Source organism: Hevea brasiliensis, chromosome 5 (genome assembly GCF_030052815.1).
Source record: "Hevea brasiliensis isolate MT/VB/25A 57/8 chromosome 5, ASM3005281v1, whole genome shotgun sequence".
Lineage (NCBI taxonomy): Eukaryota > Viridiplantae > Streptophyta > Magnoliopsida > Malpighiales > Euphorbiaceae > Hevea > Hevea brasiliensis.
The window spans coordinates 112,855,787-112,868,935 of NC_079497.1; the positions used below are offsets into that span (position 1 = coordinate 112,855,787).

At 35.2% G+C, this 13,149-nt stretch overlaps 2 protein-coding genes across 2 annotated transcripts; one reads left to right on the forward strand and one right to left on the reverse strand.

Annotated features, from left to right (window-relative positions):
- Positions 1-1,225: 1,225 nt before the first annotated feature.
- On the reverse strand, positions 1,226-6,053 carry LOC110666754 (threonine dehydratase biosynthetic, chloroplastic). The gene is made up of 9 exons (XM_021827344.2): positions 5,486-6,053; positions 4,466-4,645; positions 4,115-4,384; positions 3,719-3,925; positions 3,146-3,394; positions 2,998-3,068; positions 2,712-2,829; positions 2,039-2,173; positions 1,226-1,918 (listed from the first exon to the last, which is right to left on the reverse strand). Exons 1-9 carry the CDS (start codon positions 5,933-5,935, stop codon positions 1,778-1,780), a joined length of 1,821 nt encoding a protein of 606 aa, XP_021683036.2. The 5' UTR covers positions 5,936-6,053; the 3' UTR covers positions 1,226-1,777.
- A 4,489-nt stretch (positions 6,054-10,542) lies between these two features.
- LOC131180171 (uncharacterized) lies at positions 10,543-12,163 on the forward strand. The gene is made up of 5 exons (XM_058147800.1): positions 10,543-10,656; positions 10,699-11,085; positions 11,247-11,384; positions 11,483-11,725; positions 11,798-12,163. Exons 1-5 carry the CDS (start codon positions 10,543-10,545, stop codon positions 12,161-12,163), a joined length of 1,248 nt encoding a protein of 415 aa, XP_058003783.1.
- The last annotated feature ends 986 nt before the right edge of the window (positions 12,164-13,149 follow it).

The window sequence follows — 13,149 nt, forward strand, 5'->3', positions numbered from 1 at the left end:
GTGAAGGAATCACTTGGTGATTTCATCTTCATTTCCTTTCCTTCTGCTACCAATGAATGTTCATACTACAAATTTTATGGCTTTAGAATATGAAATAGGTACATCAATTATTGCCTTTCCCGCCATGGAGGAGAGTTTAAGTCACTAAAATGTGGAGCCAATTGGAGACGAGCTGTTGCCTAGCTCTCACATAATTGTAAAGCTACTGAAGCGAGTTCAACTGTTGAAAAGCCAACATCTTTGGCCTCTTTTACTTCTTATACTGACAATGGTGAAGTGGGATGATGTTTGATTAAGCCACATGATCTCAAATCACTGAACTCATTTGCTACTATGGACTCACATAGGGAATTGGTTTTTGTATGATTCCTCAATAATAAAATTTAACTAACAATTAAACTTTAATCCCAAACCCCAAACCAATTGGAGTCAATTATGTGAATCTTTTTTCATCATTCAACTCCATTGGACACTAAATCAATTTCAATATTCAAAACTTATAAATCATTTGATACTTCCACCATATCATCTTACGTCTCTTACTTTTCTTTTCTCTTCTTCCCCTGTTGATATAACCCACCCAAAATCAAATAAAAAAAGTCAGTAGAGCTATTATGACAATCTAAGAGTCAAAGTTTGATCAAAAGGTTCATGACAGATAGCCAACCCAAGCATCAAATGGCTCAGTTTTATCAGGACGAGCATCATAGAGCTCAAGCAAGCCCAAGCCAAACATAAACATGCGTGAAGCAATATTAGCATCGAATGTTTGCCCAACCTACTCGAGCAACACCCAACCAAGCATTGGTAGAAATAGTCAAACATAGAAGCAGATTCACGAGCGAGAATCCAAGGACAGGAGCTGAACATGCCAAGATTCTCACCACCAATTTCAACGGCTTTTTGGCTTTTAGTCTATAAATAACAAGAATAAAATTTAAATCACATATTTTTACATTACTAAAACTCTCCATTGAACTCTACTTTCATTCTCAAACAAGCTTTCTAATCAAATTCTAACTTGAGCGTTGGATCGACCAGCTAATAGAATATTAACCTCACCTTCTCTCTATGTTACAGGCTAACAAGGCATCAAAATTGATCAAAAGAGACACACAACAACATCGCCTACTAACTTATCACGCTTCTGCACTAGGGCCACTATGGTGAATGATAAATACCATCACAGTGACTAGAAAGTAAAAGGATAAACACAAAAAGCAAATGAAACATTAGAAAATTGTATAAACAAACGAAAACTTTGTACCTCACTGCGAAATACAAATAATATTTTATCTTAATGCAAAATTCATAATTAAAATGTCAGGGTCAGCGGAGGCTAATATAGGCCTTCAGGAGATTTCAGGTTGCTTCTGCACCCACAATAGGCGGATATCATGAAAATAAAAAAGATTCTCCTAGAACAAGATTTTCTCCACTCGGCTTCTTCGTAAATATACAACGTCATAGTCCGTTGCATCCAACCGCATATGTATTGCTTTGCCTTAGTTAAATTTGTCAAATGTTATATGATACCACCACTTATCTTTTAGAGCACGTAAAACTTTAATCATATATTACAAAAATGGCGAAAGAACCACAAATCAGAAAACATAAAATTTCCCTCTTCACTTCACTTTATAGCATATAACGGCTCGCTCCTATAGAAATGGAGGCAATGGTGTATTTTTCCATCCGCAATCGCCCCAAACGGATGGAGTGCTGACTGCTAAGCCTGATAGGATAATCCAGCTGAAAAATCACAGGGTGGCGATAGTTAATGCATCAGAAGCTGGTAGTTATTGTCATCAGTTACAAGAACATAATCATATCCAACATTCTTGGCACGACTATGGAACTCATCCATCTCATTTTCAGGAACCTGAATTCCGACCAACACATTTGCGCCAGTTTCACCCTGTTGGAGAGGAAATCCAAGAATGAATTAACATAGATTGAGGAGATGAAAAATATTCCCCAACATAATTTACCTCCTGAAATTTTAATATTTATGGAAGACAAAATTTTGGAAACCAACCTGCCCACGGTAATGGAACAAACTAATGTTCCAACGTGGACTGAAAGTGTCCAAGAACTTCATGAGAGCACCAGGCCTTTCTGGGAAAACAAAACGACAAAGAATCTCATTCGCAACTTTCAATCTGCCACCCATCTGTAAGAGGATTAACTAGCCTTAGCATTGCATTGCACCACAAATTTAAACATGGTAAACACAAATTTACGTAGATCCATTTTCCTAACTAAAAGGTTTTGTCACAATTAATGAACTTAAAAGAAAAGAATCCAGAGTCCATCCTCTCACCTCACACTGCAACACCCACACAAAAAGCAAAGGAAAGAGATAATAGAATCCTATGTGCTTTAATTGCTTTATCATTATTTTTTGGTGAAAAGACAACGGGGTTTTCCCCATTGGAGTGGGCTTGGGCTAAATTGGACTATTATCAAGCTTGGAATTGACATTTAAAGGAAGAAAGGGGCAACAGGAGGTCGTTTCACAAGTTATTGTTTATGAAGTCAAAGACAGTTACTAGATTATGACAATATATATTTATAAATGGCACAGAGTGTCCAGATACCAGAACATTATTTACTCTGAAAAACATGTTCTAACAAACACAATCTTCCAAAGAGTCGGCTTGCAGCCATGCATTATGATGACAAAGAAATTATTTAAAAAATATCATTACCAAATAACGCAAGTGATCTTTGACCAAGTCACTTGATGTAAGATTGCAAGTTCTCAGTTGAGAAGACTCCATCCGCTGCTGCAGTGCTTTAATTTCAGAAACTGTATGAAGCCCAACACTGCACACAATATCACATGGATAATTAAGTGCCCTTGCTTCTTAATCAAATAGCAACCATTTAATACTTTAAAAGATTAGTGACAAACAATTACACAACTATATACCGTACTATATCAACAAAATGATTTACATTTTTCTAACAACTGATAAATTCAACAACACTAACCTGTACAGGACAACAGCCTCCTTTTCAGAATTACATCTGTATTTGAACTCAGTGATATTCATAGGTCCCACCTGCAACCCAAATTATTTTCAGTACAGAATAAAACAAGAACTCCACAAGAGAAGTTACTTGAAGTTATCTAACAAACCAGTTCACAAAAGCGTTTGAACATCCCAGGCTCCTCTGGCATAACAGTTGCAAGCACAGCCTCCTGTTGCCTACCAACATTGGCAAGTTCCGTCACAACCCTCAGTTTATCAAAGTTCATATTTGCTCCACTTGTTATTGCCACAACATTTTTGCCCTTAAGGTTATAATATTTGCAGTATGCTTCAGCTCCAGCAAGGGCAAGGGCACCCGCTGGCTCTAAAATGCTCCTTTTCTCCTCAAACATATCCTGCAACACATGAAACATGTTAAAGCTCTCCCTCCCTCTCTCTCTCTCTCTCTCTCTCCCCAACAATCAATGCTTAATTCATCTTTTACAAATCCATTGCATTGTTTACTCACGTGAATTGTGATCCTGTGCTGAAAATGCAATGATGTTTTCAGACTGCTAATTGTCCAATGCACTTATAACTCTCTTGTATGATGTTTTTCCCAATTATGCTAGGAAGCTAGCTAATAACCCAACTCACTAACTGAAAATACTTGGGCCCCATGAATGCCTTATGAATTAAAGGGCTATTTACACAAACTTTGAACATTAAGTAAACTTTACCTTTATTGAGGCGCAAATAGCATCACGGCTTACCAGAACCACACCATCTATCAATTCCTTGCATAAACGGAAAGTTTCTTCACCAACCTCTTTAACAGCCACACCATCTGCAAAACCTCCAACCTGGTCCAACATCACTCTCTCACCATGATGCAGGGACAATGCCATTGCATTTGCATCACAGGGTTCCACCCCAATTATCTTTACCTGCGTTTGAGAATCACATTAGTGGTATTCATAAATTTTTTAAGCTCCCAGAATCCATAGAAACTTTACCCAATAGTAATATGCAGAAAATAATAGCAATATACCAACAATATTAACGCTAAACCTAAGCATATGTCTGGAAAAGTTTAAAAGTAGTAAATGAAAATTGTAGTGTGACAACCAGCATACCTCAGGATTAACCCTCTTTACATAGGCAGCAATACCAGCTATTAGCCCACCACCCCCCACAGGCACAAAGATTGCGTGCACTGGGGATTGCATTTGACGCATAATTTCCATCCCAACTGTTCCCTGTCCCATTATAACATCTGGGTGATCAAAAGGAGGTATGAATGTACGACTCTCCTCGTTAGCCCTTTTCTTAGCATATGCCTGTGCCTCATCATAAGAGTCCCCAACTAGCTCAACAGTTGCACCCAGTCTCTTAACAGATTGCCACTGTGGAGGAAACAAAGCTACAGTTCAATTAAAAAATCAGGCTCATGATTGTTTATAAAAGTAAAATTGAACAGCATGTACCTTGATTTCCGGAGTAGTTACAGGCATTGCAATCACTGCATTACAGCCTAGTTTCTTGGCAGCTAATGCGACACCCTGGGCATGGTTTCCAGCTGATGAGCAGATAACCCCTTTTTCCAACTGTTCTTTTGGAAGTTTTGCCATCATATTATAAGCTCCCCGCAGCTTAAATGAGAAAACCTGAGAAGAACCAGAGATCAACACAGATAGTACATGACATCAGTACATGCATTTTTCCCATTCAAATGTCAAAAAGCACACCCATCCTGAGCGGCCGCATCATAACTCTTCAAAAGACTAAACAAGTACATATTGTTTATCTCACAGCCTCTATATAAAATTGACTTGTTTTCAAAATTAATAAAGAATCTGAAAGGTAACCACATATTTTGCAACTAGTTGAGCAGACTTTCGAACAGAAAAGGAAAATTTGCAATGAGAAAGTAAAATAACAATTTCATAAGCAAGGATAACGTAAAATAAATCATATAGAAACAGAACACATTAGAAGCTAGCAAGCACTGTAAGTTAAATTTATGGAAACAAGCTAAAAATAAACACTTATATCACGTAGGTCAAGGAAATACGTTTTTTTTTTTTTTAAATCAAATAACTGTAACCTCAAACCAATTAAAAAATGGTAGATAAAAATGACTCAAACCAAAAGCTCTTATCCAACAGAATAATGATCAAGGATCACCCAATTTAAGCAATTTTTGAGGAAAAAAATGTTGAAATTACCAAAATAATAAGATTATTCCAAATTCTATTAAACCCCAAAAAAGCTTCATACTTGAAATGACTGCCAAGACCCAAAATTAACTACTACTTTTTATGTATTAATTCAAAGCAGTACCTCAAAAAAGTACAACAACAACAAATGTTTCACATTATTATGCCCGGAAAACAAAAGAATCAACTCAAATTCATTAAGAAGGCTTCAAATATCGCATTCAAATAAAACCAAACGATAAAGAGAAATATAATTAGAAAAGAAAAATTAAAAGAGAAAAGCTTTACCGGCTGCAAGTCCTCTCGCTTGAGCAAAACCTTAACCCCCAATCTCTCTGACAGCTTAGGCGCGACCTGCAGGGGAGATTCAATCGCGACGTCATAAACCTTAGAAGAAAGTATATTCGTCAAGTACTCCATGGCATTTGTAATGTTATTAGTCCCGTCCTGAACCGTACGGTCAGGCACAGCCCCGAGGTAACCGGGCGGGTACTGGAGAGAACTGGGGGAAACTTTCTTTGCAGCAGTAGAAACATTAGAGGAGGAGGCCGGCAAGGGGCGTGCAGGCGATGGCGTAGGCAATGGAGGGACCTCCGCCGCCGATTTGGAGAGGGCAGCATTGATGAAGGGCTTGATGGAAGTCTTGTGGGATCCAGGAAATGTTTGTGGAGTCAATTTGAATCGGCGGTGAGGGCGGAGAAGAGGTGCCTGCGACGGCGTTACACGTAGAGCCTCCATTTGGTTCACGGAGAGAGAAAGAAGCGAAGAAGAAAACGAGGCTCTCCTTTTTTACAGTGTCTTCTGTTCTGGCTGCTGAGCAAAAAGGGTGATTAAGGGTTCAAACGTTTGATAGGGTCGGGTTTATTGAAAATTAATTTATATTATTAAATTTAATTTAATGTGGATGACAGGTCCGAACATGGGTAATGTTAGTTTACTTGGCGCGTTTTTTGATTTCTATAAAGAGTGAATCAGAGATGACACTGACATGTGTACACGCACGCGTTTGATATGGTTTGCAAATTGCAACTTTACTTGCACGCGTTTAGGGCTTAATTTCATTCACTCTCCCTTAATTTAATTAATTATTATTTAATATCATTTAGTGTTTTTGAATTAAGTTTTATTAAAAATTTCAAATAAAAATTAATTTAAATTTAAATTTATATTAAAAAAGAAAAATATATAATTTAAAATGATAAAAAAATTCGAAACACTCGATTTTTATCCATTTATCACTATTTAAAAAAAATGTAAATCTCCAATCATCATACAAAAATCTTCTATTGTTATTTAAATATGAAATCCATTTAAAATCTATAATTTATTTAAGAGAGCACTTATGCTTTAATTAGGAAAATTAGTTCACAAAACTTATAATGCTTATTAGCATATAAAATTTTTGGATTTGGAACTCATTGCATGAAGACAAGAAAATTAATCCTTTTAAAAAAAAAAATCCAAGTTTGGAAGTGTAATTAATTAGCAGTCTTTGATCATTAAGTCTAGGCTGAGCAGAATTCGGTTCAAACTGAAAAATTGAATCGAATCGAGTCAATTCGGTTTAATTGATTCAATTTTAAAATTCAATCAATTCGGTTCGATTTTTGAATTAATTTATTTTTATGAAAAATTTATGAATTATGTTTAATTTTATATATATTAATTATTTAATTTCATTGATTAATGGTTATTATATTCAAATTAAAATTAAAATTAAATTAAATAACTTAAAAATCAAGTCTAAATTAAAAAATCAATTAAAAATTAAAATCGATCGATTTAAACTGAATCGAACTAAAATAGAGTAATTTGATTCGATTCGATTTTTTATCCATTTCGATTTGATTCAGTTTCTAAAATTTAAAATTTAATTTTTATAATTTAATTCGATTCGAACAGAATACTCACTCCTAATGTCTATGTTAGAGTCTTGAAACAAATGCTTATATGAATAATTTAAACCTTTTTTTTTCTTTTTTTTTAAATAAAAATAAAATGTGTAATATTTAAATCCTATTTAATATTATCATTAAAAATACAATTAAAAAAAGGTATTTTTTTTTAAATATATTAATTAAAAATATTAAAAAATAATTTAATATTTAATTTAATAAATTTTAATCATAATAATATTAAAATAATAAAATATTTTTTAAACAGTAATTAAAATAATGCGTTTTTTTTTTTCCTAAAAAGTAGATTTAACTTTTTATATTCAATATCAAACAGCCACTTAAATTGGGATAACACTAATTAAAGCAGAGGTTTAGAACCAATTACATGGGAGCTGGTTGTTAAACTGAAGCTTGGCTTGACAACGATCAGCCCCATTAGCTAAGAGTTTTTTTTATCAAAGGGGTGTGATAAATATATATATATATATATATATATATATATAAAAAGATGAATTTAAATTTAATTATAAAAGAAAGTAAATTATATTGAGATAAAAAATTTGAGGGCGAAACACTAATTATAATAACATTTTGAGGTAAGTTTTAAATAAAATAAAATAATTAAAAAATTAAAAAAATAGGACACTACTCTAACTCTTTTTTGTAATTTTTTAATTATTTTATTTTATATTTTAAATAAAATATAAATATTATTTTAATAAATAATATTATAATAATTAATATTATGTATTATAATATTTTTATTATAAAAAATTATTTTTAATTTAAAATTAAGTTAAATTTTAATTAAATAAAAAATTAAAATATAAATAACAAATATTATTTATATTTTTTTATTTTTAATTAAAAAATATAAATAAAATTTTTAATAATATTTGTTAAAAAATAAAAAAATATAAATAATATTTGTTATTTATATTTTATTTTTTATTTAATTAAAATTTAACTTGATTTTAGACTAAAAATAATTTTTTATAATAAAAATATTATAATATATAATATTAATTATTATAATATTATTTATTAAAATAATATTTATATTTTATTTAAAATATAAAATAAAATAATTAAAAAATTAAAAAAAATCCGATGCTACTGACTTTTCTTTTAATTTTTAAATTATTTAACTTTATTTAAAATTTACACAATATTTATAATAATATCTAAATCTTAAAATATTATTTTAATTAGCATTTCGCCATAAAATCTTTTACCTCAACATAATTCACATCTTTTTAATAATTAAATTCAAATCTATCTTTTTTTTTATATATATTTTTTTATTACACCCCCTTTGCTAAAAAAAACTCTAGATGGAAAAAACTAGTTGAGACAAAGTGGGATGTCATTTTCAGAATAGCCTGAACAGAAGCCTTGATTTCCTTGGGAGGATTTATGCCACCATTAGTGAGAGATTCTACCACTAGAGCCGAGTTGAATTCTAGGATAAGGGACTGGCGACCGATATCCTTTGCTAACTTGATTCCTTCCAAGACGGCTTTAGCTTCCCCTTGCAGAGGATAGCTGTAGAATACTTTCATGGCTAAACCATCAACCATAAAAACTAGATAATTCCTGACAACAACCGCTATTGAAGCAAGAGGCTGATCTTCCTTCATGCAACATCACAATTGAACTTAAGACATACTCTTGAAGGAGGTTTCCAGAATTGGGGTTGAGACAGAGCTCCATTAATAGGTTGCCTTCTTGATGTGTCTGTGGGCATTTCCTGAAGTTCATTCAGAAAGTTGGAGATCCTTTTAAGTAGTAGCCAGCGGATTAGGAGGAACATGATCGAAAGCAGCTCGGTTGTGCTCTTTCCAAATCTGCCAACTGGTGACTGCCACTGAAGAGTATTCTTGGTTCAAAATCCCATTTGACGCTGCAGATACATACAAGTTTGCTCACCAAGTAGCAAAGGAGGCAAAACCTACTTAGTCCGGCTTATAAGCACAGGAGGTGGAAAACCAGGATGCTTTAGAGTGACTACACCAGAAAATAGTGTGCTCTATGGATTCATTATGCTCCATGCAAATAGGACATGAAGGATTGTTTGGAACTCAGAGATATCAACATGTCCCACCTGCAACCCAAATTATTTTTAGTACAGAATAGAACAAGAGCTCCACAAGAGAAGTTGATTAAAGTTATCTAACAAACCAGTTCACAAAAGCTTTTGAACACCCCAGGCTTCTCTGTCATAACAGTTGCAAGCACAGCCTCCTGTTGTCTACCAACATTGGCAAGTTCCGTCACAAACCCAGTTTATCAAAGTTCATATTTGCTCCGCTTGTTATTGCCACAACATTTTTGCCCTTAAGGTCGTAATATTTGCAGTATGCTTCAGCTCCAGCAAGGGCAAGAGCACCCGCTGGCTCTAAAATGCTCCTTTTCTCCTCAAACATATCCTGCGACACATGAAACATGTTAAAGCTCTCTCTCTCTCTCTCTCTCTCTCTGTCTCTCTCCCTAAAAAAAAATCAATACTTAAGGCATGGTTTCCAGCGGATGAACAGATAACCCCTTTTTCCAACTGTTCCTTTGAAAGTTTGGCCATCATATTATAAGCTCCCCGTAGCTTAAATGAAAAAACCTGAGAACCAGAGATCAACATAGACAGTACATGACATCAGTACATGCATTTTTCCCTTTCATGTGTCAAAAAGCACATCCATCCTGAGAGGCCGCATCATAATTCTTTAAAAGACTAACCAAGTACACGTTGATTATCCCATAACCTCAAATATCACATTCAAATAAAACCAAACGATGGAGAGAAATATAACTAGAAGAAAAATGAAAAGAGAAAAGCTATGGGTTGCAAGTCCTCTCTCTTGAGCAAAACCTTAACCCCCAATCTCTCCGACAGCTTAGGTGCAAATTGCAAGGGAGATTCAATAGCGACGTCATAAACCTTAGAAGAAAGTATATTCGTCAAGTACTCTATGGCATTTATCATGTTATTAGTCTCGCACCGAACCGAACGGTCAGGTACAGCCCGGAGGTAACAAGGCAGGTGATACTGGAGAGAATTGTATTGGAAAGGCAGCTGTTAGCTGCCACTTATTTTGCATTTATTTAGGACATTTATTTAGGAATTTTTTGTGTGCATATCTGTTCTTACCTTTTGTTGTATGATTTTGATACAATTTTGGTAGTTTAGCTTGATTAGGAACTTATTTGTTAGCTGTAATTTTTTATATATATCTTTGATTTCTGGGGCAATAAAGATCAGAATTCTTATTCCAAAATTTCTTAGTTTTTTTCCATGGTATCAAAGCCATGGCTGATGAAAAGAAAAATGAGAGTTCTGGATCAGGGAAGAAAACTTCTAGTTCTTACACACTGAATTCGAATGACAACCCAGGTAACTTGATTACCCAAGTTCAGTTGAAGGGCGAGAATTACGAAGAATGGGCGTGAGCAATGCGGACTGCATTGTGGGCCAAAAAGAAATATAGTTTTATTAATGGATCTGTCAAGCAACCAGCAGATGACTCACTGGAACTCGAAGATTGGTGGACGGTTAACTCTATGCTGGTTTCTTGGGTGTTTAACACCATTGAACTGACACTTCGCTAGACCATCTCTCACATGGAGAGCGTAAAGGATCTGTGGGAGGATATTAAACAAAGGTTCTCGATTGGGAATGGTCCACGAATGCAGCAACTGAGATCGGATCTGGCGAATTGTAGGCAGGAAGGTCAATCGATCGTGTCCTATTTTGGAAGACTCAAAACGTTATGGGATGAAATAAACAACTATGATCAGATACCAGTGTGTATGCATGCGAGTTCTGAATGCAATCTTACCATTGAATTGGAAAGAAAGCGTGAAGAAGAAAGAGTTCATCAGTTTTTGATGGGCTCGGATGAAGAAGGATACGGAACAATGCGCTCTAATATTTTGAGCACTGAACCCTTGCCCAATTTGAATCGTGCCTATGCTATGGTTGTTCAGCAAGAGCGGGTGCGAACTATAACATGAACCAAGGAAGAAAGAGGCAATCCTATGAGTTTTGCAATTCGAGCAGGTGGTCGAAATTCAGGGGGGGGATAAAGAAAAATCCTCAATTTGTTCTAATTGCAACCGAGAGGGACATGATGCTGAAAGTTGTTTCCAGCTGATAGGTTATCCAGAATGGTGGGGTAATAGACCACGTGGAACTTCTGCTGGACGAGGAGGTGGTTAAAAGCGTGGCAATGGAGCGGAACGTAGCAAGGGAGGAGTTACTCGTGCCAACACCACACAATCAACTGGAGTTGATGGTGGGCATGGAATTGTGACAGATTCATATCGAAAGGGTCTTAGTGGATTAAATGAAGAGCAGTGGGCTACTTTGCTGGGCATGTTGAATTCTTATTAGAATGGTGGCAATGAGAGGCTGACAGGTACGCAGAAGATATTTTCTTGGATTATTGACATAGGAGCTTCCCATCATATGACAGGAACGTTGGCATTTTTTAGTGAATTGCGTGACATTGTGCCATGCTCAGTTGGGTTACCTAATGGAGAAAAGACCTTGGCAGTGAAAGAAGGAACTGTGTTGCTTGGAGGAGACTTGAAATTGCAACGAGTCCTTTATGTGCCAGATTTGAATTGCAATCTGGTCTGTGTATCACAACTACTTAATGATTCAAATTTGATTATTCAACTCACTAACAAAATTTGTGCTATACAGGACCTAAATTCGAGGAACTTGATTGGAGCGGGTAAGCAACGCGAGGGGCTGTACTTTCTCAAGGGAGTGACATTGGTACATGCTTGTAAGGTAGCTGATGTGGGGTCTTTTGAGCTTTGGCATAAGAGAATGGGTAATCCTTCTTATAAGGTGGTAGAGTTAATTCCAGAAGCTGGTAGCATAGTTAGAAAAACTAATAAAACTTGTGAAGTTTGTTTTAGAGCAAAGCAAATGGGGGAGATTTTCTTTTCTAGTGACAATAAAGCTGATGGTTGTTTTGAATTGATACATTGTGATTTGTGGGGACCTTATAGAGTTCCAACTTCTTGTGGAGCAATTTACTTCTTAGCAATTGTTAATGATTAATCTCGTGCTATTTGGATATATTTGCTGAATGGAAAACAATAAGTAGCTTGTGTTCTTAAGAAATTTATTGTGATGGTTAAACGCCAATTTGAAAAAAATGTGAAAATTGTCAAAAGTGATAACGGAAGTGAATTTATGTGCTTGAAAGAATATTTTGATGAACAAGGAATGTTGCATCAGACTTCCTGTGTAGGAACACCTCAACAAAATGGCCGAGTGGAAAGAAAAAATCGCCATATTCTTAATGTGGCAAGAGCCTTGCGTTTCTAAGCAAATTTACCCATAGAATTTTGGGGAGAATGTGTACTTGCAGTCGGGTATTTGATTAATAGGACTCTATCTATGTTATTAAATGGTAAAATCCCATATGAGATGCTCTTTGGGAAAGTGCCTTCTTACAAACACGTTCAGGTTTTCGGTTGTTTGTGCTATGCGCATAATCTGAATCGAGATAAAGATAAATTTGGTAGTAGAAGTCGTAGGTGTGTTTTTGTTGGGTATCCATTTGAAAAGAAGGAATGGAGATTGTATGATTTGGAAACTAAAGAATACTTTGTATTAAGAGACGTGGTATTCGCTGAAACAGAATTTCCATATGCAAATGAGAAAACAATGGGTGATGAACTCATTAAAAATGGAGTTGAGGAGTTGGGTAATGAGGTTGATGGTTTAGAGAACAACTTGGGAAAGGAGTACGATGAAAGTGTGGGTAGAGAAAGTGAGGTGAATCCTGAAACAGAAGAATTGATCCATGAAATCAGTGAGGGAGTGGATAGAGGTGAAGTTGTTGAAGAGCAACTAGGTAGGGGACAAAGGGCCAAGCAACCTAGTGTTCGTTTGAAGGATTATGTGACAAACGCCATCAAAACAAGCCCCTCGGTATGCTCACCTTCCCAATCTGATTCCTCAGGTACGCCTTACTCTATAGCACATTATGTGGATTATGATAAATTCTCTGCACAACACCGATGTTTTTTGGCAACCAT